Source organism: Myotis nattereri (assembly GCF_964212035.1).
Source record: "Myotis nattereri genome assembly, chromosome: 9".
Classification (NCBI taxonomy): Eukaryota; Metazoa; Chordata; class Mammalia; order Chiroptera; family Vespertilionidae; genus Myotis; species Myotis nattereri.
Window position 1 is genome coordinate 25,956,106 of NC_138084.1, and position 26,156 is coordinate 25,982,261.

The 26,156-nt window shown below is 36.2% G+C and overlaps 1 protein-coding gene across 2 annotated transcripts in view; it reads right to left on the bottom strand.

Moving 5' to 3' along the window:
- LUZP2 (leucine zipper protein 2) overlaps positions 1 to 13,067 on the bottom strand; it is a 308,052-nt gene extending 294,985 nt beyond the window's left edge. For both annotated transcript variants that reach the window (XM_081098525.1, XM_081098524.1), the window contains exon 1: positions 12,615 to 13,067. In XM_081098525.1, the coding sequence (XP_080954651.1) occupies positions 12,615 to 12,676 (62 nt within the window). In that variant the 5' untranslated portion in view covers positions 12,677 to 13,067. The remainder of the gene's footprint in view (positions 1 to 12,614) is intronic.
- Between the last annotated feature and the right edge of the window lie 13,089 nt (positions 13,068 to 26,156).

Below are 26,156 nucleotides of genomic sequence, written 5' to 3' on the forward strand. Positions count from 1 at the left end.
TATACATTATATAAATATAGACATATATTTATATGTTAATTATTGAGACATTAAATCAAGCCATTTTTTTTAGATGTAAATTTTGAGATGAAAGTGCCAGCCTATAAATGGGTTAAATCTGGAACAGAGATATGACTATACTGTACTTCGTACTTCACAGTGCCATCTTCTGACTACCATTGGAAGTGCAATTTCAGTAAAAGTAGTTGAAGCTCCTAAAACCTCTGGCTGCCATTAACATCATCATTGTTATTATTATTATTATTATCATTAAGTCAATCTTCAAAATAGATTGAGTTCAAATGATTTTTCACATTCACAAAACAAAAGGTGACACTATTTATGACATAGGGATGTTGTGATGGTTTCCACACAAATGGGGCATAAAGTTAAAGTGTACCGGACCCCATGGCTCACGCAGCCATGTGCATGTATGACACAAGTCATGTTTTTACACTAGTCAGCATGTGGTTCTCAGTATCTCCTTTGTTTCTGAGTTACTTCCAAAGTGCCTGACACCACAGATGTTGATGTTCACTAATGGTCTGAGGATCCTCATCTGGAGGCTTATGCTTATTAAATCATGGGTTCAGATTCTACATCTACCTTTTGGTAATTTTGTGACCTTAGACATTTTAACTTTTCCAATCCTTAGCATACTAATCTATAAAGCACCTTCATGAGTATGGAAAAAATTAAATAAAGTAACGTGAGAGAATTGTGTAGTACAATTCATACACATGGAAACAAACAATAACCTTGAACTACTGTGATGCATTTTAAACATTAAATTATGAGCCCAAGCAGTTGAGGTAGTTACCTGGGATCACAAAGGGGGAAGGTGCTGAGGCGCAATTAGCTTGCAGGTCAGTCTGATTGCTACCACAGTTCAAGTTTGGATGTTAACTGGAGCCAGGCAGTAGAACATTTAGTTCACTGTGCGGCTTTGGAAAACAAAGACATTATACAAATATAAGGTCATTATCTTTCACAATAAAAATAAAATAAATATCATTTTAGGTAGAACTTTAAAGATAGGATTTTCTGGTTGTGAACTTAGAACATACCTGACAGGAAGTTACATTTTTCTTTCCTTCTCTCACCGAATAAATCAGAACCCACTAATGAGGCTGACACACAGGCTGACACTGGCTCATTCCAGTGCTTTATATCACACACTAGGAGGCGCTATAGCATAGTGACTATGAGCATGGGCTCTCTTCCTAGTTCGCATTTTAGTTTAAAATCTACTACCTATGTGGAATCTAATGAACAACAAAAACTGAAGAACAAAAATAGATCCAGAGACATAGAAGCATCTAACAAATGGTCAAATTTCAGAGGGAAGGCAGGGGAGGGTGGGCAGGAAGAGATCAACCAATAAACTTGTATGCATATATGCAAAACCCAAGGGCACAGATAATAAGGTGGTGAAGGCGGTGGGGGGAGGAGGTGGGGTGGGCTGGGAGAGCTGAATGGAGGAAAAAGGGGACATATGTAATACTTTCAACAATAAAGATATAAAAATAAATAAAAATCAAATCAAATCTACCAGATTACAACCTTGGGCAAGTAACCTAACACCTATGTGTCTTAGTCACCATACATATAAAATGGAGGCAACGTGGGTATAACCACCTCAGAAGTTCATTGTGAGGACTAATCTGGCTTAAGGTATTATAAAGTTGTTAGCAATTATTTATTATCATATAATCTTTTGATTCCTTTCTTCCTTATTCCTTTCTTTGTTTTGGCTGGCATGGTTGCACATTCTGTTTAATAGAGAAAGTTAATTGAGAAAATTTGTTTTCCACACAATGCAAAACCAACAGCTGCAAATGGGAAAGAGTGGAGGACGGCAAATCAAAACGTTCATTTTTACAAGGCTAAATGTTACTTCTACTTGGTCTGAAGACTCAGATTTCCTGCCCTAGGTAGGAAACAACAAGCATTTACTTAGCCTTAATTTTCATTGCCTCTTTATCATACAACTTGAAGTGATGAACTCGAGGTGGAAGGCGGGGTTACGTTTCATTCTTTTTCAGTGTATCTGTAGATGTCACCTTGCTGTCAAGTGTTTTCCAAATAGAGGATGCCCCTGATATATCCATGTAATATAGTGCTATATCACTTAATTCATTTAAGCATTTTCCAGCCTTTTGCAGAAAGGTACACAAGGCAGAGAATTATTTTCATGTGACTTGAATGATAAATGCAGCCTGAAATATGGCAAGATACTCATTTATTAAATGTATTTATATTCATTGAAAATAGCTGTGATATTTGCCAGAACATCACGATTATTTCAAGCTCCTGGCTTCCGCTGCAATTAGTATGCTGAGTAAATGCCAAAGAGATCAAGGTGTTCTAGACTCCAGAGTTCTTAAATATTGAAGCCGGGGTTTCCAAGCTTTCATGTACATCAGAAGCATCGGGTTTCACATTAAATAAAAATTATTTGGCTCCTTCCTCAAAGAATCTAATTAATATATTTAGGATAGAGACCAGAAAGTTGCTTTTATTTTTTAAAAATTTCTTTATTAAGGTATTACATATGTGTCCTTATCTCCCCATTACCCCCCCACTCATGCCCTCACCCCCCTGTTGTCTGTGTCCTGTGTCCATTGGTTAGGCTTATATGCATGCATACAAGTCCTTTGGTTTATCTCTACCCCTTACCACCGCCCTCCCCTACCTTCTTTTTGAGGTTCTGATCGATGGTTCTCTGCCTCTGGATCTATAAATATTCTGGGTTATTCTCATTTAGGTACACTGAGATATACTTTGAGAGACAATGATCTGACAAGAGATATGTGATTTCTAAAAAGAAATATTGAATTAGCTGGTAGACTTTTGTATTCATGGTAAAGGTTTCAGTTTCGCTTGTCACAAAAATAATGAATTTCCTTGGATGATTTATTTTTAAAAATGCATTTATGTAGTTATTTGCCCACATGGTTTTGTTTCAGCATTCTTATTTGTATTATACATTATTATTTTTCTTTAGAGTGTATTTGTACAGAGATTAGTTTCTGTAAACAGTGCTATAGCTGCCTTCAGAAAGCAATTTTCAGAAAAAAAGCTAGGGTCTGACCACTTTCCAGCTGGGAGAATACAGGCTAATCATTTAATGTGCCCAAAACTCAGTCTCCTAGTGATAAAACATATATAAGTGTAATGTATGGCAAGGAGGCAATGGGCAAGTGACAATAAGCATCTAGCGTACTTCCAGGGCAAGAATTAGTCCTCAAAAATATTGGCTGAACCTGTAGCTTACATGTTGTATAAAAGGACTGAATGAAATGAAGATCTACACAAAATGCTTAAAAAGGATTCAATATCGCTCAATATTTTCTTAAATTGTAGCGTCAGGAAAAGGACAGTTTGTCCCCATTTTTTTATGTGAACTTTTTATTTGCAGAATGAGCTCACATTTCACTTCGTGGCATCCAAAGGAAAAAGCTACTCACTCTTAACAATATAAAGCTTCCTCCACCATTTCTGCTTTTTGCCAAGATGTCACTTCGATTTTTCATGCACTTTCTTGTTTCTTTTATAATCCAGAGCATTTCCCCTCTCTTTCCTGACCCATACTAAGGGTTTCATTTACTGCAAAAACTAGCAATGAGTGGCTACAAGCGTTAGAAAAAGAAAATTAAAAACTTTAAACAGGGAAGCTAGTATTGGGGAACGTTCCTTTCCACTCTTACCATCTCTGCCCAATCACACAGCATTCAAAGAGGCCTGTGTGCAAGGTTTCAGCTCCCTCTGCCCTCCCAGCCCCTTCTTCTCTACAGTTCTGTGGTGATCATGACCACCCTCGCTCCACTATAAGACCACTTAAATATAAAAATCCAGAACCCTTGACATGTCAAAAGGCTTGTCGGTGTTTATGATGTCTAAGTTTAAGATATATCTCTTTGGTCCTGCCATCTTTAGGTATTCTTGAAAAATTAACCTTCTTTAAAAGCATTAATTTGATATTATAGAAATACAATCATAACCGTATTTAACGTTTAACCAGATTAAGCAACATAATTTGGAGCTCTCAGATTCAAAATGGAAGCTAGGTTAGGCCATACAGGTTTTTGTTTTGCTTGTTTGTTTTGAGGATATTACAAGGTGTTTAAATCAGTACTCCCACCTAGGATTGCTTAGGATGACCCAGAGTTGGCTTTTCCATTGGCCTCGAATTACCTGCATGAACTTGAAGGGGGGAAAATATTATGTTTTAAACACTATTCTTTGTATACACTTGTTTATTCAATCCTCTTGAAAAAAATCTGAGTCACTGTTATCACATCTTTATTGATGAGAATAAAAGTGGCTAAGAAATGTTAATTGACATCTCCAGGTCATGTAGCTAGTGAGGAAGATTCAAAGTCAGCTTGATGCCATATTCTTTGGATTTAACCCAGGTGACAAGGTAAACATTTCCTGTAGCCCTGCCTACCCCATCAATCAGCTACTCACTGAGGAAGTGCTTCTGGATGCTCAGAGTTCTGTTTGGAATCAGAGTCTGAAGGGCCATAAATTAGAAACCCTCAGAACCCTCTTGAGGATAGACAGGAGAAAGTCACATCCCCTGTGGGAACTTGAGATGAAAGCTGCCCCAGAATCTGCACTATCTTTTGCCAATACCATAACTCAGCTGCAGGGACTACTTTGAAAGGCAGCAAGTCCTTGCATGGTTTTTGTTCCACACACCCCCCACCTTTTTTTTTTCTAAGAACCTTTCACTGGGCTCAATTCTCCCCCACCCTGGCCTCCAAAAGCATCTTGTCAGAAAATAAACCACAATTTTATTATTTTGGCTGTACCAGTCAAGAACTTTGAAATTCATTTATTTTGATTTAAAAATATAAATATGTTTTAGTGATTTCAGAGAGGAAGGGAGAGGAAGAGTGAGATAGGAACATCACTGATAAAAGAAAATCATTGATCTGCTGCCTCTTGCATACCCCACACTGGGGATAAAGTCCACAGCCTGACTGGGAATCCGGGTTCAGATTAAATCATGAAGTCTGAAGCCTCCAGATGAAGATCCTCAGACCATCAGTGAACCAAACTGTGACCTCCTGGTTCATAGGTTGACGCTCAACCACTGAACCATGCCGGCTGGGCTTGATTTTTTAATAAAATAACTAAATTAAGTATTGATTGCTTCAGGTGTCTAATATAAAAACAACAAACCAAAATGTCATTTTTATGTAAAGTAATAGGTAATATGTCTTAGGATATCCTGAGAGATGACTGTACAGTTATGTGCATGCACGAAGATAGAATTTAAATATATTTTTTCAACCTTAAGTGTTGGATATTTTTACTTTTCAATTTATAGATGAGAAACTTAAGTTACAGAGTGATTAATAAACCTATTTAAAGGCAAAGAACTTGTAATATATGCAAGTAAGGTGAAATCTATGACCACCTAAACCTAAACAAATGTTATATAACTATAAATTACCCATAGGCCATGATGAAAATATAGAGCTATGTAAGGCAAATGAAAAATAATGTCACTATACATTAAAGCTGGAAGTGAACATATTTAGAATCTCATCTTTGTAAGCTAGTCAAGTATGCTGCCCATTGCACAATACCACACAGCTGTAGCATAGACTTAACAGGTAAGGAATATTTAAGCAAGTGTCTAGCCAGGAAATTTATAGGAAATAGTTTCAATGATAAAGATTCCCAAGCACCAAATATGTCATCTTACAGTACAATTTAAGACCAACAGGGACCATTTTAGTTGTACCTCTTGAGAGGTAAATTCTATGTAAAGATGAGAACTCATTAATGACTCTGCCCTGGGGTTTGAAAATGACCTAGCATCTTTTCTTAGGCCAGCCAACTCTTCCACAAGCAACTGAACACAGGTGAACAAATGGTGTTCAACAATTATAATTCCCTTTGATAATAGCCTATTGTACCATCTTAATTACATTACATGTGGTCAGAGAATTAGTTTTAAAATTACTTTATACTCTACAATAATTAGACTAGCTCTGCATATATTGTAGGCGCCAACTATACAAATGTGGCTTGACTGCAGAAGAGATATATCATGGAGAACAGTCACATGATTGAACAGAAAATGTATTAGGGCACCTTCTGGGTTCTGGTTTTGACTGATTTCTGTGGACTTAGATAAAGTATCAGTCATTCTGGACCTCAGTTTTTTTCGCCTCCAAAATAAAGGGTCTTGGACTAGAATGCAAACATGTAAGTACACTCAGAGATTAAAACATTCCAAAGCAACGCCAAAAATCATCAGAAATAATGATATCACAGTTTATAGTACAACTATGTCTCATAGTGTTTATAAGGTCATTATTAGAGCATGATTTACTTGGTTGACCTTCAGTTTATATCTGAATGGGAGGCTTAAGTATTTCTTTGCCTCCTATAATCATGAAGCAAAGTTCTTAGATATCTCAGTAAAAATGTTTCCTTTATCTGATGCAAACATAATATGTTCTATGCCTTTTATTTCCCCTGAGAAGCAAATTATACCTGTGCTATGATCCACTAGATTGAAAAATGTTATCACACATTCATATACACAGTAATCTGTGGCAAAAACATATTTTTTTTCATGCAGTAACTAGAATTTTATGGCACGGTTATGCATAGTTTGTGATAAAGTATGTCAAAACTAATTGAGATTAGATGGCCTCTAAAGTTATTTTCAAAACTGGGTTAGTATAAAGTCCCTTTTATGTGATGATTCTGAAGACATATAACAAACAGTTGGGTTTCTTCCATATTGGTGGTTCTCAAATTGTTCTCAATAGTAGGAAGAAAATCTCAATGTTACCTTTTCTTGCCTTTAATTTTTCTAAATGTCTGTATCTCTTAAAGATTGCTCACACTTGATGAAATCCATTAACAAGTAGAAAATAAAGTTATAGACACGTTCCACCAACCCTGCCTATGTAGTTTGAAAGCATCCATTCTTATTCATTGACACCTGTGCTTAGGACTTTGATTTGATATTATGATTGATGCAATTAAATGGAATTAAATTAGAAAAATATATACATGTAGCTAAATATACACTTTTGTGCTAAGTCATATTCCATGTGATTAAGTTAAATATTGCAGTTTTTCATGGTGTTCACCAAAGTACACAGCAGCATCCAAGCATATGCGAACAAAACACTTTCGAATCAGCCTCTTTACCAGGTAATCCTCCCTACTTCTCCTGTTTCCTGACTTCTTTGCTAACATTTTCTCTCTTTTTTTGGATGATGACTGTGATTCTTGTTAATTTTGGGCCATCCAATTGATTTGTATCCAAGTTTTCATTTATTCTGCTATGTCCAGATCATTCACAGATACAAAGATTTTATGAAAATGGTAATAACCATATAGTAATAGCTGCACAGACTAACTCTGTTAAGCACTCCCTGTGTTCCAGGGAATATCGTAAACTCCTTTTCTAAATGATCTCATTCAGTCTCTACCACACCTTGTCAAGTAATTTCTATGAATAGTTTTATTTTCAACATGAGAAAACTGGATATAGAGTGTAAGCAGTGTACCTAATACTACATAACCTGCAAGTATTGTACAATATTAAGGTCAATTATAGAATATTATTTCTCTCATTGTCTTTGGAAAACAGAAATTACTTCTGATACTCTTTAATTGGCATTATTCACTCTTTCATACTTAGAACTTTGTTTATGACAAGTATATTATATGATGCTACATAGAAGGATGTTTTTGTAACTCCTTGTTTTGTTTCTGAAGCTTTGTCTTGTCTGTCCAGTTAAGCGTTTGACTAGTAGTCTGAATTTGGAAATATTCTAATCTGATATTATATTTGAATCAAGTTTATCTTTAAAAAACATTTGTTATTATTTATCCAGTTTTGTCTTATACATAATCATTTCCATACATGACTTGATTATGGGAACATACACTTGAAACTAATATTTTATTGTCCTCATGCCTTCTGCAATAGCTGACTCATTGCAGGCATGCTTAATACATGATAATGAAAACATCAAAGATATCTTTAAAGATTATAAAGACAAATTAAAATGGATTTATTTTTATTTTCCAGAGAATAAAACTTTGCATTGAACATTATCTCTGTAATTAGGTTACTTTAATTACTTAGCCCTATTTATTAAAGGGATTTTCCTCTAGAAGTCAGTGAAAAACAGGCACACACATATCTCTTTCTCTAACACACACACACACACACACACACACACACACAGAAGCATTCTCATAACACACATGATAAAACATCAGTTCATTAGAACCACATACCCCTCAGCAGTTTCAGTAACTTTTGCTTCCTGGTTGGTAGGTCAAGTTCTTTCTTTCAATTACATAGAGAGTGGTCTGTACAATCAAACCATACATAGTTGAAGTGTCCCTTTCATTAGTCATAAGGGAAATTTAATCTACAAAGATAATACCTAAATAAGCCATTTAAAAAAACTACTATTGGAAACAGGCAACTAAGGTCCAAAATTGAAATTTGAAAAGTCAAAACAGTTGCTTGTTAATGTCTTCTCTAACTCTATTACACAGAATGGTAATTCCTATCACAAAGGAATATGCATGGGGTCAGATTAAAGGTGTTTGTGTGTGGCAACACTCACTATGGGCAGGGCTTGGGAAAATAATTCCACATGACATAGATCAGCGTGGGGGAGTTAACACAAGAACGTCTCCTACATCAAATGTATATGCTTAAAAATAAAAATGGTTGGGACTTACTGTGTTCTTATTGTGGTCCTTACCCTATATATCACATTGATTCTCAGGAGGATTAAAGCAGAGAGCAAATCATCTTCAATATACAATATTCCCTAAAAATAGATTCCAAAGTAAACATTCGGTATGGCTGCTGATCAGAGGGCCCAGTAGAGACCTATAAGGTGACTCCTATGGGGAGGACTTTAACCGACCATCTGCTTAAAGTTCTCCCTCGATGGAAAACCACCAGAAGTCAGTAGACCTTCACTCCTCCCCTGCCATGCTTCTCTCCCCATTAAGCCATTTAAAACTCAGTAAACCAAAGGCATGGAGAGTGGAATCACAGCATAAAGGAACAGAGGTTCAGCAGCCTAAAGCACAAGGCTTCTCTGGCACTCCATGAGTCCCTTTTCACCAAGAACTTCTAACGATTTTTCCACCCTACCATTCCTTTCACCACCTGTATGACTTCTTTCTGAAGTGAATTGCTGGCTGCCTTGGAATGGCAATTTATTCTCTACAGGATGAGGCTATTTAAAAAGTACAGTCATTTTACTCTGAAGCTTAATAACCAACACGTTTGTTTTCTTTGAACACATTTATTTGTGCACAGGTTAAATGTGTTTCTGTATTAACTACATTATTTTTAACATTAACTTAAATTTTCTGAATTTAAATGTATGTTCTAAACAGAGGAGACGAACACCAGAAAATTAAACTGCTCTTTTTAATTCTATGGAGTTTATCAGTAAAATAAATAATTCTTGGCTATTGTGGAAGGTGAGCAGTTAGCTTACTTTAAGGGCAAATAAAGTAACTCTGATTGGGCGGGGGCATTGATAGTCTTCACTATGGATAAAATATGGAAGTTTTGTGATGGGGGTGCGGGAAGAGATTCATCACAAAACAGTAATGCATATATGCATTACCTATGGACACAGAAAATAGGGTGGTGAAGGCTTGGGGTGGGGTGGGAACTGGGTGGAGGGGCAATGGGGAAGGAAAAGGGGACATTTGTAATACTTTCAACAATAAAAACCTTTTAAAAATGTGTTGACTGAAATAGGTTGTGAAATCCAGTTTTGAAAGGAACAAAAAATTAAATGCTTGCATCATCTAGTACTGATTCTTCAAATATCTCATTGGAAAATAAAGTATGTAACTAAATTTTTTAAAAGGTTGGAATGAACAAACACAAACGGAAAGATATTCAAAAATTCATATTTAAAAGACAGAATTATTTAGAGTTTTAATTTGTGTGGATAGAATACTATTATATAATAACTCTCTAATTGCCTCATTTGTTTTAGTGAACACATTCCTGTATTTTAAAACAGAACCAAACTTTAAACCTTGTGGAAAGATAATAGCAAGGTATTGAAGAGCTAGGCCCAGAGAAAGAGATGTTGAAGCATACATTTTTTATTTTTTTTTTTTGCATCAAGACTCTCAGATCTACATTTCTCACACTTTAAAAAGAACTTGACAAAGACAAATGATAAAGACTATAGGAGAACCTAGCCAGAGCCACACCCTGCTACTAATGCATTTGACACAGTCTAAGTATGTGAATTGCCATTTGCTTCACAAACAGGACCACGGACTAAGTTAACGGAAGTCTTTGGCTAGAAAATTCACTGTCACAGGTGGCCATGGCTGAGCTACACTGTTTGTCTCAGCAGGATAATGAACTCACCTCTACTAATGCCACTGTTCTCACAAACCCATGCAGCTTGGGTTCTAACTTGTACATTAACCATATGTCTACAACAACTCTTAAATGTTGCAAAGAGCATGGCCTTCTGTTACAGGCCATTAAAACATAATCTCTTCTTGCAAAATGACATGCTAACAGCATCACATTCTTTTTTTTTTTTTTTAATTTTCACACTGTCAGGAGGTAATCTGGGTACCCAATAAAATAATTGCTACTGAGTAATCACAATAACAACATATGCCATTGATTACAATAACTTTCACTTACTTAAGCCCACCAAGCTCTTTTTGTTGAGTAAGCAAAAAGGAAAATTTAAAGGCCTGTCACAATTTTCAAATACAACCACCACTGAAGAAGTTTCATATCTAAAGTAAACTAGAAATGACAATTCAAATATTTGTTATAATAAATGTGTTGACTATGATTTAAAATGTATCCTTAAAAATTATAACTTTCATTAAAGGGATGGAGATAACTCTTTTTCTCTCTTTCTACTATATAACCAATGTTAAAACTTTGGAAGCTAGAGACTTAAGAGCTTTGTAAGCTACTTAAATTGCAGCATCCTTAAAAATCAAATGTACTTTTGGAACACTACACATTCCAATGTCTTTAAAATCACTTTAGATTGTTTAAATATTTATTATTTTATGTATATGTTGAGAGGCATCTACTCAAACTTTGACAATTACCATTTTTCTAGAAGAACTCGCAAGTAATTATTAAACCAGAACACAGAAGTTCAGAGTAAATGGCAAGACACTGCAAAGACTAACTGTGATGCTCACTTTGCATTGAGTTGTTTACAGCTAGCCACAAATATTAAAATGAGCTCTGTAATCGGAGCAAAATATTATAATACTGGGCAGCACCTGGGATTTTAAAAGCATCTTACATTTTGTGAACTGAAATGACCAGCAACCCTCAGAGAAAATAAAGACTACATTAATTCTACTATAGTCACCTGGGCTTGTTTACAAGAAAAGACTAAGTTCATCAACTATTGGGACTAAATCTAACAGTCCTCACACTAAAAGGAAAGTTTGGTAACAGGAGCTTTCAAGAGGATGTGTAGATTAGGAATGGACTCAAACCTGTTTTACTGCCTTGATTTTTCCTAGATCATGAGTTTTCTTCATACATTTATTTTCAGATTTGGAGCTAATTCTTTTCTCCCTTTCATTTTCCATCAGATACACAATCAAATAATGTTTCCATTCACATAGATTTGGAAAGGTCCTCATCCTGTGGGGCGTATTTTATTTTTCAGTAGCCAAGGGAGAGAAGTTGCTGCCAATCGGATGTGAAGGGCATGCGGAATAAAGGCCGAGTCTTGGGCAAAGAAACAGTCCACCCTTGTGCTGCTCTTGTGGCAGGAGAACGCCAGCCCATCACCAACTCCGGGACTTGATGAACAGTGGCAAGTCACAAAAGTCTTTTCACTCACTTCATTTTAAACCTCCATTCAAAATAGCTCCTCTGTGCTGGGACTTAAAGCCCCATTGACGGTCAGCGATGGAGTACAGCGATGTTTCTGAGGAGGGTCTCTACATCAGCACTCTGAGAGTGTCTTCTAACTTTTAATCTCTTCGTGTGCTCCTTAATCAGACCCGATCACAGACATCCAAATGAAAATGCCTCCCACTAAGTCTACGCAAGACGTTACAACAGGCCATTCCACAAGTCAGGAACTTTTGTGCAAGGCATACCATCTTCTGGGATTAATCCCCCCCCCCCCCTTCAAGATCCCTGTATCTTAAAATCACACACACACTTGAGGCATAAGGAAGCTCTGTGACTATTAAGGCCGCTCCAGTGTGAAGGCACTGCCTGGTGCCAGTTCCCTCCGGGTCTCTCTGTGCCCTTTATTGTGGTTGGTTGCTGCGTGCTATCTTTTGCTATTACTAGGGCGGGAGGGAACCCGTCTTTAGAAGGGAAAGCTGTTGGTCCTCTCACAGGGAGTATTACTGAGACTTTAAGGGCTGGGATAACTAGAAAAGGGCTTTGCTCTCCTCCCAGCATTTCAGAACCCTAAAAACAGAGGGACCCTCCAACTTAGGCAGGCGATGCAAACAGCTCATGGGTCTGTCCTTGGCCCCCACAGGTGAACTGCAGTCGGACCAACCTACCAGCAGCGCCCTTCGGTTCCGGTCCCTCCCGCTCCTGGACTCACCTGGTGCTGAGGACCAGCGCAGGCAGGAGAGGCAGCAAGTAGTGAGCTGCGCTGAATTTCATGCTGTCGCCGGCCGGGGTCCTTCTTCCCTCGCTGGCTTTGCTCTCCGTCCTTCTCCCGGTCCTGTCTCTCCTTGGTCCCAGGCTTTGTCCCCGGCCAATGATAAGCCCTCTCCAGCAGCAGACAGACAAACGGACAGATGCCTCTCCAGGCAGGCACCGACAGCAGGGAGTACCTTTGGGAGTGATGTCACCAGCGGCGAGTGGAGCCCTGCCCGGGATTGTTCGCGCGGCACCGCCGCTCCCGAGCCCGGAGGACGCGCTGTCACTCGCGCTGGAGGCGGCGCGGGAGAGGGAGGAGGTGCCCAGCGATGGCCCCGCGCGCTCCGGTCAGCGGGCCGCGCTCACCCCTCTGCACTGCCGCCCGGGGCTGATCATTTATCCCTGCTTTCCTGGAAGATGGGGAGGGGAGGGGCGGGACGGGGAGGGGTAGAGGAGAAGTCTAATTTGCCAGTAATTGCACCAGCGTACTTCGCAGGGGGTGAGATGAGTCACTAGGAAAGACTAGCTGATGCTTCCATTGCAGGCAGGTGTCCCTCGCCTGATTAAACAGTGTTTGAAAGAACATCACTCTGGAGAGAGTGTTTAAAATGTTATTTTAATTAGAAATATATTTGCCTGATGTGGAGGGAAGGAAAGCAGGCGCAAGCAGCCTCCAGAAATGTCCACTGAGCCCACAATGCCATTGCCAGCTTCTCACTCCGCAAACGTGGGCTCTAAGGGGGTTTCAGGACCCTGAAGACGTCCGCTGCGTCCGGCTTTAGAAGATTCCTGACCTTCCTCTGATTTCAATCCGTCTAATGGTATGAGCAGCTGGCAGTGGAATTGGAGCTAGTGGCCACATTTCACGCACCTGAAGAAGTTTTTCTTCAGGTGAAAAGACATAACAGAGAAATTCACCAAAACGTAAAGAGTAATTAACTCGGAGGGGTGGTATCGGAAGACAGAAAAATGTATGTGTCGTTTTGTTTGCTATATTGGCCAAACTTTCTATAATGGGTATCTTACATTTAATCATCTTTATTTTGAAAAAAAATTAAATAGTAAAATGAAATAACACAACTCTAATGCAAAATAGCAAAACAGAGCCAACTTCACCTACTGAGCTATTTAATTCTAGGATCTTTACAACATGGTATATAATTGATATCCCAGCAGGATATCCTAGTTAAATGAATGTTTAGAGAGCAGTTCCTCATACATTATTTCAGTTGATCATCACAAGAGCCACTAATACATCCCCTATTATAGATATGAGGAAACTAAAAAACAAGATCTGAGCTGGATTTTTTAAAAATATATATCTTTATTGATTTCAGAGAGGAAGGGAGAGGGAGAGAGAGACAGAAACATCAATGATGAGAGAGAATCATTGATTGGCTGCCTCCTGCACACCCACTATACTGTGGATCAAGCCTGCAACCTGGGCATGTGCCCTTGATTGGAATCGAACCCGGAACCCTTCAGTCCGCAAGCTGACGCTATATCCACTGAGCCAAATCAGCTAGGGCAGTTCTGTTAAATCTTAAGCAAACTCTACTATTGCCTGAAACATCATATCCAGCACCACTAACCCAGTGATTAACACAGAGTTGATGTTCAATAGGGCTGAAATGCACCGAAGGCAAGGGGGCAAAGGTCAGGTGGTCTTCCAGAACTTCTATCCAGAGGGTTTAGCTCATATCCCATCGTTCAGGGAAAAGCCAATCACAGTACAATTTGGATTGAGCATCTCCTTTAACCGAATTTTTAAAGACATTACTTGTAGGAAAAGTACATTTGGTGTAAAGCTTTATTTTAAGGAGGATACAAGTTTAAAGAATTAAACATCTAATTTACTGATTTGTTTTTGTTTCTCTTTTTAGGGAGATGGAAGTTTAAAACATTCACACAGAACAGATATTGCTTTAAAACCCCAGGCCACTAAAATAGATGAGTAATAACTTTTGCAAACTGAATACCAGCCCTTTGGGCAATAGTAAGATTCACAACAGATATAAGTAGGCATGTACAAATCAACTCACTTGTGAATTGCATGTCATTTAAACAGAAAAACTGTACTATACTTTGCTAAAACAGAACTCTGACTTCAAAGGGAAATATGTGTTTTAGTTTGTTCCTGCCAGAATTACCTAATAACAGATTTCCTGCACAGTTTGGAAGGTGACCATTGAATTGCATACTCAACAAAGACATATGACAGTACTTGGTTAAAAAAAAAAAGTGTGCATACTAGGAAATAACACTCTTATTTGTAGAACCCATTTTTGTTTACAGAACCGGATGAACTTCATTATCTCTGCCCTAATCATAGGGACCCAGTGTGGTAGTCATTTCTATTGCTCTCCTCTTTTGCCATTGAGGTGTCAGATTCAGAATGGCTAAGTAATCCCGCAGTGTCACTCAGTAACTCCAATAGTGGAGATGGCATGCAAATTGACTCTGCATCATTTCAAAACATTGGTTTCTTTGGGAAAAGAGTTTGTTAAATACATCTATGTAATAAAAGACTTGCACCAACCTACATTGTGTTTTTTTTGTTATATGTTTAAAATAAAACAACAGATCAAGAAAGGGAAGTATCAGGTTGGACTTTGTTTAGCCTGTCTCGTGATTATGTTGTGCCTCTGTATTGGATACCAACGGAGAGCCACAAGGTTTGTTGGCTTTTATGCATTTCTGCAAGCAGAAAAAGGAGACATCTGCCCTAACCAGTTTGGCTCAGTGGATAGAGTGTCTGCCTGTGGACTGAAAGGTCCCTGATTCGATTCCGGTCAAGGGCATGTACCTTCGTTTTGGGCACATCACCTGTGGGGGGTGTGCAGGAAGCAGCTGATCAATGTTTTTCTCTCATCGATGTTTCTATCTCTTTATCCCTCTCCCTTCCTCTCTGTAAAAAATCAATAAAATACGTTAAAAAAGCAAAATAGGAAAAGGTGACATTTAAGAAGGGCATGAGAGCATCAGGGAAGCACACCTTGGAAGGTGAACCTAAGTGAAGTTTCAGAAACTCCTGCAGATTTACAAGACTTAGAGCATTATATTCCGAATTTAAGTATAGATCTGCCTCTCAGCAGAAGTCTTTTCTTCTTGTGTACATGCAAGTCTCCATTACTCATGGCCTTCTGTCCACACTGTTAAAGGAAAACTCAAATCCAGAATTAATTTCATGGCTTCAGGTGTTTGGTACGTACATTTTAAAGATGCTGCAATGCAAACAGGAAACACTTGACATCTGAACACTGTGCTCAACAAAAGCAGTAACTACACTCAAGTCTGGATAAAAGACATTAAGAAAGCTCACACCGTTACACTGAAAGACTAGTCTCCATTAAATGCAGGGGTTGGGAGACACAGATTACCTTTAGCATATATTTTTATTGATTTCAGAGAGGAAAAGAGAGGGAGAGAAAGATAGAAACATCCATGATGAGAGAGAAGCATTGATGAGCTGCCTTCTGCACTTCCCCTACTGGAGATCTAGCCATAACCCTGATATGTGCCCTAACCAGAAATTGAACCTTGATCTCCTTGTTCATTGGTCGATGCTCAACCACTGAGCCACACTGGCAAGGCCAGGCCACAGATGATTTTTTAAAGCTTTATTAAGATTTAATTTAGCAACCAAAAACTTCACCATTATAAACGGAATATATTGTTTTTAAAATATTATTTCAAGGTTATGAAATTGTCACTATAATTTGATTCCAGAGCATTTTCCTCACTCCATACCCACTAGCAGTCACTAACTACTCACTCTCTTCTTACTCCTTTCTCCTTGGCCACCACTAATCTAATTTCTGTCTCTAGGGATGTACCTGATTTTTGACCTATTATATAAACTGGGTCATACTATATCTAGTCTTATGTTACTGGTTACATTCATAAACCTGTTTCAATTATTCAAGTTGTGGCATGTGTCAATACTTCTTCGTTCCTTTTTATTACTGAACTAGAGGCTCGATGCATGAAATTCATGCCCAAGGGAGTGTGTGTGTGGGGGGGTGTCCCCTCAGCTCAGCATATGCCCTCTCCCAATCGGGCCTCAACCGGCAGTTGGATATCCCTCTTGCAACCCGGGACCCCTCACTCCTACCGCCTGCCTGCTCCCTCCTTACCGCTTGGCTTGCTGCTCCTTCGCGCTTGCGCAGAGCCCGGAGAGGCTCACGCTACCACTGCTCCACTTGCCATCCATGAGCCTGGCTTCTGGCTGAGTGGCGCTTCCCCTGTGGGAGTCACTGACCAACAGGGGTCAGCTCCTGCATTGAGTGTCTGCCCCCTGGTGGTCAGTGCATGTCATAGTGACTGGTCATTCCACAGTAATGGTCACTGGGCTTTTATATATATAGGTAATGTCCCATTGTAGGGATATTCCAATTGTGGATTATTCCTTCATTCATTGACATTAGACAATGAATGTCATTCATTGACATTTAAATATTTTGGATATTAGGCATATGCTACTTTGAACATTTACATAAAAGTTCTGTGTGGACCTTTGTGTCCAAATTTTTTCAGTATATACTTAGGAGAGGAATTGCTGGATCATATGATAACACTGTGGTTAATTTTTTTGAGAAAGTGCCAAACTATTTTCACAATAGTTGCATCATTATACATTTGTACCAACAGTACATGAAGGTGTCAATTTCTCTATATCTTTGCCAACATTTGATGATATTATTATTTATTATTATGGGTATCCCAGTGGATGTGAAGCAGTATCTCATTGTGATTTTTATTTGTATTTACCTGATGATTAGTCATATTGAGCATTTTTTCATGTGCTTATTTACCATTCATCTTCTATTTTTGGAGACATGTTAATTCAAAGTATCCACTTATTTTATTTGCCATTTCTGATATATTTCTGAATTATGAGTTCTTTATATATTCTGGATACAATTTCTTTATTACATATAAAATTTAAAAATGCTTTCTCCCAATCCTTGGGTTAACTTTTCATTGTCTTGATGGTGCTCTTTCAGGAAAATATTTTTAATTTTCATGAAGTCCAATTTATCTGTTTTTCCTTTTGTCACTTATGTTCTTGGTATCTAAAGAAGTGTTGTTTCGCCTTAACCAGTTAGGCTTAGTGGATAGAGCATTGGCCCGCAGACTGAAGGGTCCCAGGTTTGATTTAAGTCAAGGGCATGTACCTTGGTTGTGGGCATATCCCCAGTAGGGGGTGTGCAGGAGGCTCTCATCGATGTTTCTAAATCTCTATCTCTCTCCCTTCCTCTCTGTAAAAAATCAATAAAATATATTTAAAAAAATAAAAAGGTGTTGTTTCAACTAAGTCGTGTAAATATATGTTTGCATTTTATTTTAAGAATTTTATTATTTTATTTATGATCCATTTGGGTCAGTTTTTGTATATGGTATGAAACAGGGGTCCAACTTAATTCTTTGCATACAGATATTTAGTTGTCTAGGCATTAGTTGTTGCAAAGTTATGCTTTTCACATTTAATTGCCCTGCTATTTCTTCTCTCTCATAGTAATATGTTTTCATCATTTCTGGATGTCCTTTTATATTATAAACTCTAATATTTCCTAGAAATTTCACCATTGATACTCCTCTTTTAAAATTCTGTGTTTTTTTTCCTTTTGTGAACTTATCATTTTTATGATTTTTACTATCTCCAATATGGTTATAAGTGTAAAAATGTATCACCTCCCTATACTTCTTCACTGAGCACACCTAAGTTTCCTTTCGGTACCTTCAAGTCAAACTCACTCTCACTGAGCTTTTGTCATTCCCATTTGATCATTTTTTCTGTTTATTTCCTCATATCACTATCAATTCAGTCACCCAAGCTACAAACTTGGGAGTCTTCCATTACTTTTACCTCTTACTTCTCATACAATTTGTCAACAAGCCCTCCAGATTTTACTTCCTAAGTATTTCTGTACACCAATCACCCCACCCCTGTATTAAACCCTTCACCAGGGCACTATTTAAGGTTCATCATCTTTTGATTCTAAAATGTGATTTTCATTCTCTGCAGTATTTTCCTCAAGTCCACCGCCCCCAGTATGATCTATCTAAGCTACAAATGCATCTATTGCCTAGGAAATGTGTTATATTTATTCCTAGGAAATAATTCTCAAGAATAGTTTCAGTATGTGTCTCTTCTCTATTCTTTCATCTCCATGTTGCACTCCAGAGTAACAGAGTTTTCCTTGATGTGGCCTTACAATGTCTATGTTATTTCTTCTTCCTAAAGTGTTCTCTCACTCACCTCACCCGTACCTTACTCGCATCATTTAAGACTTAAAAAGGCCATCACCTATTTCTACAATACTTTCCTTAACCAATCTGCCACCACAAACTTGGTAAGATCTCCCTTTTCTGAGACATCTGACATATGATAGACTGATTTGGTATTATACTTATAATATTATTTTGTAATTATATAATATTTATAATGTTAAGATAATGGAGGGGCATTCGTCACGTTCCTTGGGACTAAGGAAGGTGAGGATATAATAAGTAATACATTTTTACTTATACTTTCTATGCCAGTCACTAATTTTATTCTTGTATATATAAGCCTGGTCGTTAAAGACCTTTAAAAAAAAGATGTTTCACATAGTTCATTGAAAATGCGTTTACTCTTTTCATACTCTCTGCTTTATTATTGCTAATAAAAACTATCTTCAAGAAAATTTTCTCTAATTATATATTTTTTCCTTGCCAAATACACCCTATGAAAGAGAAGAAAAATATAAGGCTAATAGAGGGTGGGGCAAAAGTAGTTTTATAATTTTGAGTACTACGACTTCAATGCATTCTTTACTAAAGTGAAGAAGTCTTTTGTAATAAGCACAGCTATGCTTCAGTCCAGCGATTTTTAATCTTGTTCATCTCATGGCACACATAAACTGATTACAAAAATTCTTCAGCATACCAAAACATATATTTTTTTCTGATATGATAAAAATAGGTTTAATTGTGATCATTCACATGACACAGCTACTGTGTTGGCTGTTGTCATTTTTTTTTTAATTTGACAATCTGAGGGGTAAAAGAGGTAAATGCTTCTGACTATACGTCAGGTATTGCATATTTTAAAAATTCTTGTGGCACACCAGTGTGCCCCTTATAGCACACTGGTTGAAAATCATTGCATTAGTCTGTAAATTTTTAAGCTTCTTTTTTGTTTATAGTACTTTTATATTTTGCAGTGTATTTACAAAGGATTCTGGTCTGACCAACCAATCCATTCCCTGAACCAGTTAAATTCGACTTACCTTCTTTGCTCAATGGCATCTCATTTTCTGGGATTACGTATATGTTTCCTTTTGTCACACATTTGTATCTCTTGGTGAATATCTTCACAAGGATAAATTCTGCTCTTTTATTACTATGTCTTATTATAAAACCACTGCTAAACCAAGATTTCTAAGGTATAGATTTTCTTGTTCACTGTATATAACATTGACATATGGTTTTCAAAGATCCTCTCATCCCACATTATATTCAACTCAGAATAGAATGCAATTAGTGATGAGAATGCTGCTTTCCAGCATAAAGGAATAATTGGTACCAGACTAGTCCTCCTACTACACACAAAGATAAAATTTGGAAGAAAAAAAAGACGATATGACTATTTCAAAGCAGCGAGAAACACGAAGAGTAGATCATAAAAGGAGAACCCATACTCACACCAGCTTTCTCAAGAGGAGCATTTTAACTCCCGTGGTTCAGGAAAATGGAATACAGGGAAAACAATAGTCCTGCTGAGCAGAGGGGGCAAAATCAAAGTTTTGATCACTGAGGTGCCTAGGATTTGTGGAAAATAGTAGTAGAGAAGGAAAAGCTTTTCATAAGACTTTGAAAGCAATGAGTGGGGTTTCACCATGGGTGCTGGCCAAGGTTGGGGCTGCTAACCACAGACCAGACTGAAAGGCGCAGGGCCGCTAACCTGCAGTTGCAGTGAGGCTGCACTAGTGATACCAGTAGTAATTCTTCATCTGCTGTAAGTATTGGACTTTTACCCAGGCAGAGTGCAAAACCCAGCAGCACTTTACAAACACATCCAGCATTTAGCTGAGACTCCAGAAAGGCCATTGTTAAAAAGAAGCAACAGGCCCAAAATGGAGTCACTTGTGCTAAGCCTCATGTCAGCCAACCAAGACTTAATTGCATTTTCAGTCTTTCCCAGGAATGTGACCTTTAACTAGTCAATTTGGAATTTCCTGGTGAGTACTAGTGAGGTAATCAGCCTGGTAAGAATCTCCCCTAAGGGAAGATGACCTTGTCTGAAATAATCTATTTTTTTAACCTTCTTTGTCTCACCCTCCTTCTGCCCAGAAAAGCTTTCTATTTTGTACAACTCCTCAGAGCTCCCTCCTATATGCTGAATCAGATACTCCCTGATTCACGAATCCTTTAATAAAGCAAATAATATTTTCAACTTTATTTGGTTGAATTTTTAACACCAGGCTTTGGGAGTAAGAACTGTGCCTTAGTTACAGAGATGTATCGTAGGAAAAAGGACAAAACTGAAATAGACTCACATAAAAAACATTTTTAAAAGCCTTACAGTATTGAAAATAGCTACCAGTAATTTAGCTGTCTACAGTTAAAGAAAGATGATATAACCTAGAATCTCCAAGTGTATCCAGCATGACGTCAAGCATACAGTCAAATTATGAGACTCATGAACAAGCATGGGAATGTATTCATAATCAATAGCAGCAATCAACAGAAACAGAAACCAAAGCAACAGAGATTTTGAAATTAGTAGATAAAGATTACATAGAAATTTAAACCTTAAAAAGGAACAAAGAAAAATTCTGACAATACTATTTATCAAATAAAAATGCACAAGTCTGAATATTGAAGAACAAAGAGTTAGTAAACTTGAAGTCACAGAAAAAAAATCTGAATAAAGAAAATAATTAAAGAAATACATAAATAAGAATTTAGTAAATTATGTTAGCATATTATAGTCTAGTAAACATATATTTAGAGATCCAGAGAGAAAATGAATAAGGTGCATAAATTGTATTTTTCCAGAATGAAAGTGCCAGCTGTGTTTAAAAAATGAAAGTTACATTTTTGAGAAGTTCGACCAAATTTAAGCAGTATAAGTACAAAGAGAAGCAACAACTTAGACAAATAGTTGATAAGAAAAATAAAAGAGAAAATTTTAAATAGGAATATCATATACAAAGGAAACTCAATAATTATAGCAGATTCTCAACAGAAACAGAGTGAAAAAGACAACGAAACAATATCTTTAAAATGCTACATAACTGTTATTCCAGAATTTTGTATTCAGCAAAAATATCTTTTAAAAATGAGGACAAAATAAAAATATCTTCATGTGAATAAAATCTGAAAGAATTCTTACTAGAAAAGCTGCTCTAGTGCAGATTATAAAAAACATTGTGCAGACTAAAGAGAAATGATAAATATGAAAATTCAAAGTTACAGAGTAGAATGAGGAGTTCCTGAAATAGTACATATTTAGATAAATATAAAAGTCTATCTCTTTTCCCCATTATTTCTTAAAGAAAAAAATAAAAACCAGTAACCTGATATGGCTTAAATGTGAAGAACTAATATATGACAATAATAGTACAAAGGCAAGAATTAGTAAATAATTACTATTAGAAGGGTAGGTCTAATTCTATACATTAAGTACAATATGAAAAGTATGAATGTATAATGGAATCATTAGTTTGGCCACAAAACAAGTGCAAATACATAAAGAAAATATACCAAAGTACAGAAAAAAAAAGTAAGAAAAGCAATGATAAAAATAATGATTAATCCAAAAGAAGGCAAGAAATACAGAATAAAGGAACAGTAGCTCAAATGGGAGAAACAGAAAGCAATTAGTAAAATAGTAGACATAAACCAAACCATATCACTAATTAAATTAGATGAATATCAACAAGGGTCATTAGTTAAAAATAAGAGATTGTCAGACTGGATAAATATATAACCAAAAGCTGTCTTTAGAAATTGTGCTTCAAGTTTAAAGACAAAACTTTGCATAGAAAGACTGAGTGGTTACATTCATAATAGAAAAAATTATTTTATGACATAGAATCTTACTAAAGATAAAGAGGTATATTTTATAATCACAAAAATCTCACATCATCAGAAAGATAAAATGATTTTAACTGTGTGTGTACTAAAAAACAAAATGAAGAAGTAAAAAGACTCAAGGGAGTGACAAACAAATCCAGTAATAGATGGAGATTTCAACATGTTCTTAATTAATAAACACATGTACAATATATCATCTGGGATATAAAATCTTTGAAGAATATTATTAACTAATCTTGCCTAATCAACACTTATAGAATACCTCACTAAAACACACAAAAAAATGCACTTTCTGAGTATTACACAGAACAGACAATATATATATTTCAAAAAATTGAAACTTCCAAGTAGAATTAAAGAATCAATGCTAAAATGTGCTGTCAAACTACAGTGGGAAGGCGGGGGAGGGTTGGGGGAGAGGGGGTAAGAGATCAACCAAAGGACTTGTATGCATGCATATAAGCATAACCAATGGACACAAGACACTGGGGGTAGGGGAGGCCGGGGGAATGTCAAGCGGGGGCGGGGGAGGGGGGCAGAAAGGAGGCATATGTAATACTCTTTGTAATACGTTAAGCAATGAAACAAAATTTAAAAAAATGAATAAGTTGTACAGAAATTATAGAACATTTTAAATCAGATGAAAATAAAAATATATCAATAGCTGTGTGATAATACTAAAGCAATGTGTAAAAGATAAATGTCTATATTAGAAAGATGAAATATTTTAAAAGTGACCTAATTTTTACCATAAAAAGCAGGAAAAGAAAATCAAATTAAACTTTAATTATATGGACATAAATAATGAGAACAAGAGCAGAAATCGATGACATAGAAAATAATTATAATATGTACAACAACATTATGAATAAAAGTGGTCAGTATTACAGGTAAAATATTACCAATATTAAATGGATGAAAAAAGTATATTACTTTAATGTATTTTATAAATTACCTTTATGAAAAAATATGACTTACCAAAAAGTGACCCCAAAAGAATTAGAAAATGTTAATAGCTCTAGTAAAGTAATTCAATCAATAATTTAAAGTTTATCCAAAAGGAACATTTCAGGTGGTTTCATTGATTAATTCTATCACATGTTAAAAGATGAATATTAGTCTTATTTTTCATAAGTTTGAGGAATACAGTTCTGCTCTCATTGTTTTATGATCATTGTATGATTAACATTTCCCTGGGAACAAAGCCAGACAAAACTATGAGATGTAAATAACATTATAGCATTTTCTCTTATGAATGTGTAATGTAAAATTCTTTTGAAAACCTAATTCAGAAGTATATAAAAAGGATAAAACATCATCATCAAGTGGGGATTTTTATAGAAATATGATGCTAGTTTTACATTCAAACTTTAAAAATTTAATTTTTTTACCAACTGGTAAATAAACATAGGTAAAAAAGCATATAATTATTTCAATGAAGAAAAATATAAAATAAAATTCAACTCTCATTCATAAATAAAAATTTCATCAAACATAATAAAAGGGAAATCCTCAACCTGATCAAAGGTATTTATAAAAGACTTCATTATATTCAATGGTAAAGAGAGAATGCTATTTCTCTGTAAGATTGAGAATATACAAGGATGTCTTCACACTACATTAAACTTAAAGAAGAAAACACAAGAGAATCATTGTGTGACTTAGGCAAAATTCCTACAGGGCACACAGTATAAAACATAAGAGAAAATACATTGATAGACTGTACTTTGAAATAACAAATACTCCTAATTTTGGAAGAAGTCACTAGGAAAATAAATAGGCAAGTCAGAGACTGAGAGAAAATAAAACAAAACCCAGCAACATTATTTTGATAATAAATTGTGTTAGGAATATGTAATTGACACTTAAAATCAGCAATCAAAAGGCAAGCAATACAATGCAAATTTTGGCATAAAATCCTATTGAATAGGCACTTCACATAAGAGAACATTAGGATATCAAGTTAAACACATAAAAAGGTGCTCAACGTCCTTAATAATCAGAGGGATGTAAAATAAGTCTGATATGAGAAATCACTAATAGAAATGAGAAACCCACTACTAGAATGGATAAAACAAAAGTCTTGTAATATGAAATATTGGAAAGAACATGGTTAAACTTGAACTCTTTGTATATTCTGTTCAGACTACAAAGCCACACAACCATTTTAGATGGGCATCTTCTTATAAATATATACACACACATTATGGCTCAGCATTTTCAATTCTAGTTATTACCTCAACAAATATGATAGCATATATCCACAAAAAGAACTTGTATGGCAATACTTATGTCATACTAGTGCCAGCCTTGGGCAAACTACGGCCTGCGGGCCGGATCAGGCCCGTTGAAATGAATGAAACTAAAAAAAAAAAGACCGTACCCTTTTATGTAATGATGTTTACTTTGAATTTATATTAGTTCACACAAATACTTCATCCATGCTTTTGTTCCGGCCCTCCGGTCCGGTTTAAGAATGCATTGTGGCCCTCGAGTCAAAAAGTTTGCCCACCCCTGCTAGCCAATATTTGTAAACAATTTGAGTATCTATCAATTTGAGAAAAATGGGTGCAAATTTGAAGTCTATTCATATAGTTAAAGAACAAAAAAATGAATCACTGTTAAAACCAAAGAAGCCAGACATAAAGTAGTGTAATACTAATGAATTAATTGTATATGAAATTCAATTTAAGGAAAATTAATCTATAGTAATAAAAATCAGAAAAATAGTTGCCAAATAGGGGATGTTTAGTAAATGAAGTTGAGTAAAGGAGATTTTATTGGTCAATTAAAATGTTTATATCCTAATTAGGGTATTGGTTTAAATGTGCTAAAATGTGTTATATCTCATCAAATTTTTTAAACCTAATGTAAGCATTTTATCAGCTTGATTGAGACATAACCATAAAAACTTACACTTAAGATCTGTATATTTCATTTTACATAAATTTTAAATATAAAATATGATTTATTATGAGTTACTTTTTTTTCTAATAAAACACTGGCTAGGAAATCATCCACCCTTCATCCATTTAATCAATATTTTTTAGGGCATCCTAATCTATTTTACTAGTCAATCACTGATCATATGAAGATATCAGTGGAGTTGCAATTTCAATAAACATTAAATTTAAAAGTAATTGTATATGCTTTCTGAAAGAGCAATTGAAAGTTACTATTTAAGGGTTCTAACTAAGCTTTTGGAATCAAGGAACCTCAAAGAATTAACATCTATATAAATCACGAGGGACAAGAACTTTACTAGGGAAAAAAAAAAGGCTGTCAGGGTTGGTCCAATGACATAAAACTCTAGTTCTACAGATAAGCTATTTCAATTGACTATCACATTGCCTCTCACTTGTTCTGAGGCTTTGAAAAGTAACCCGATTCTCTAGAAAATAATTGTACCTATAAC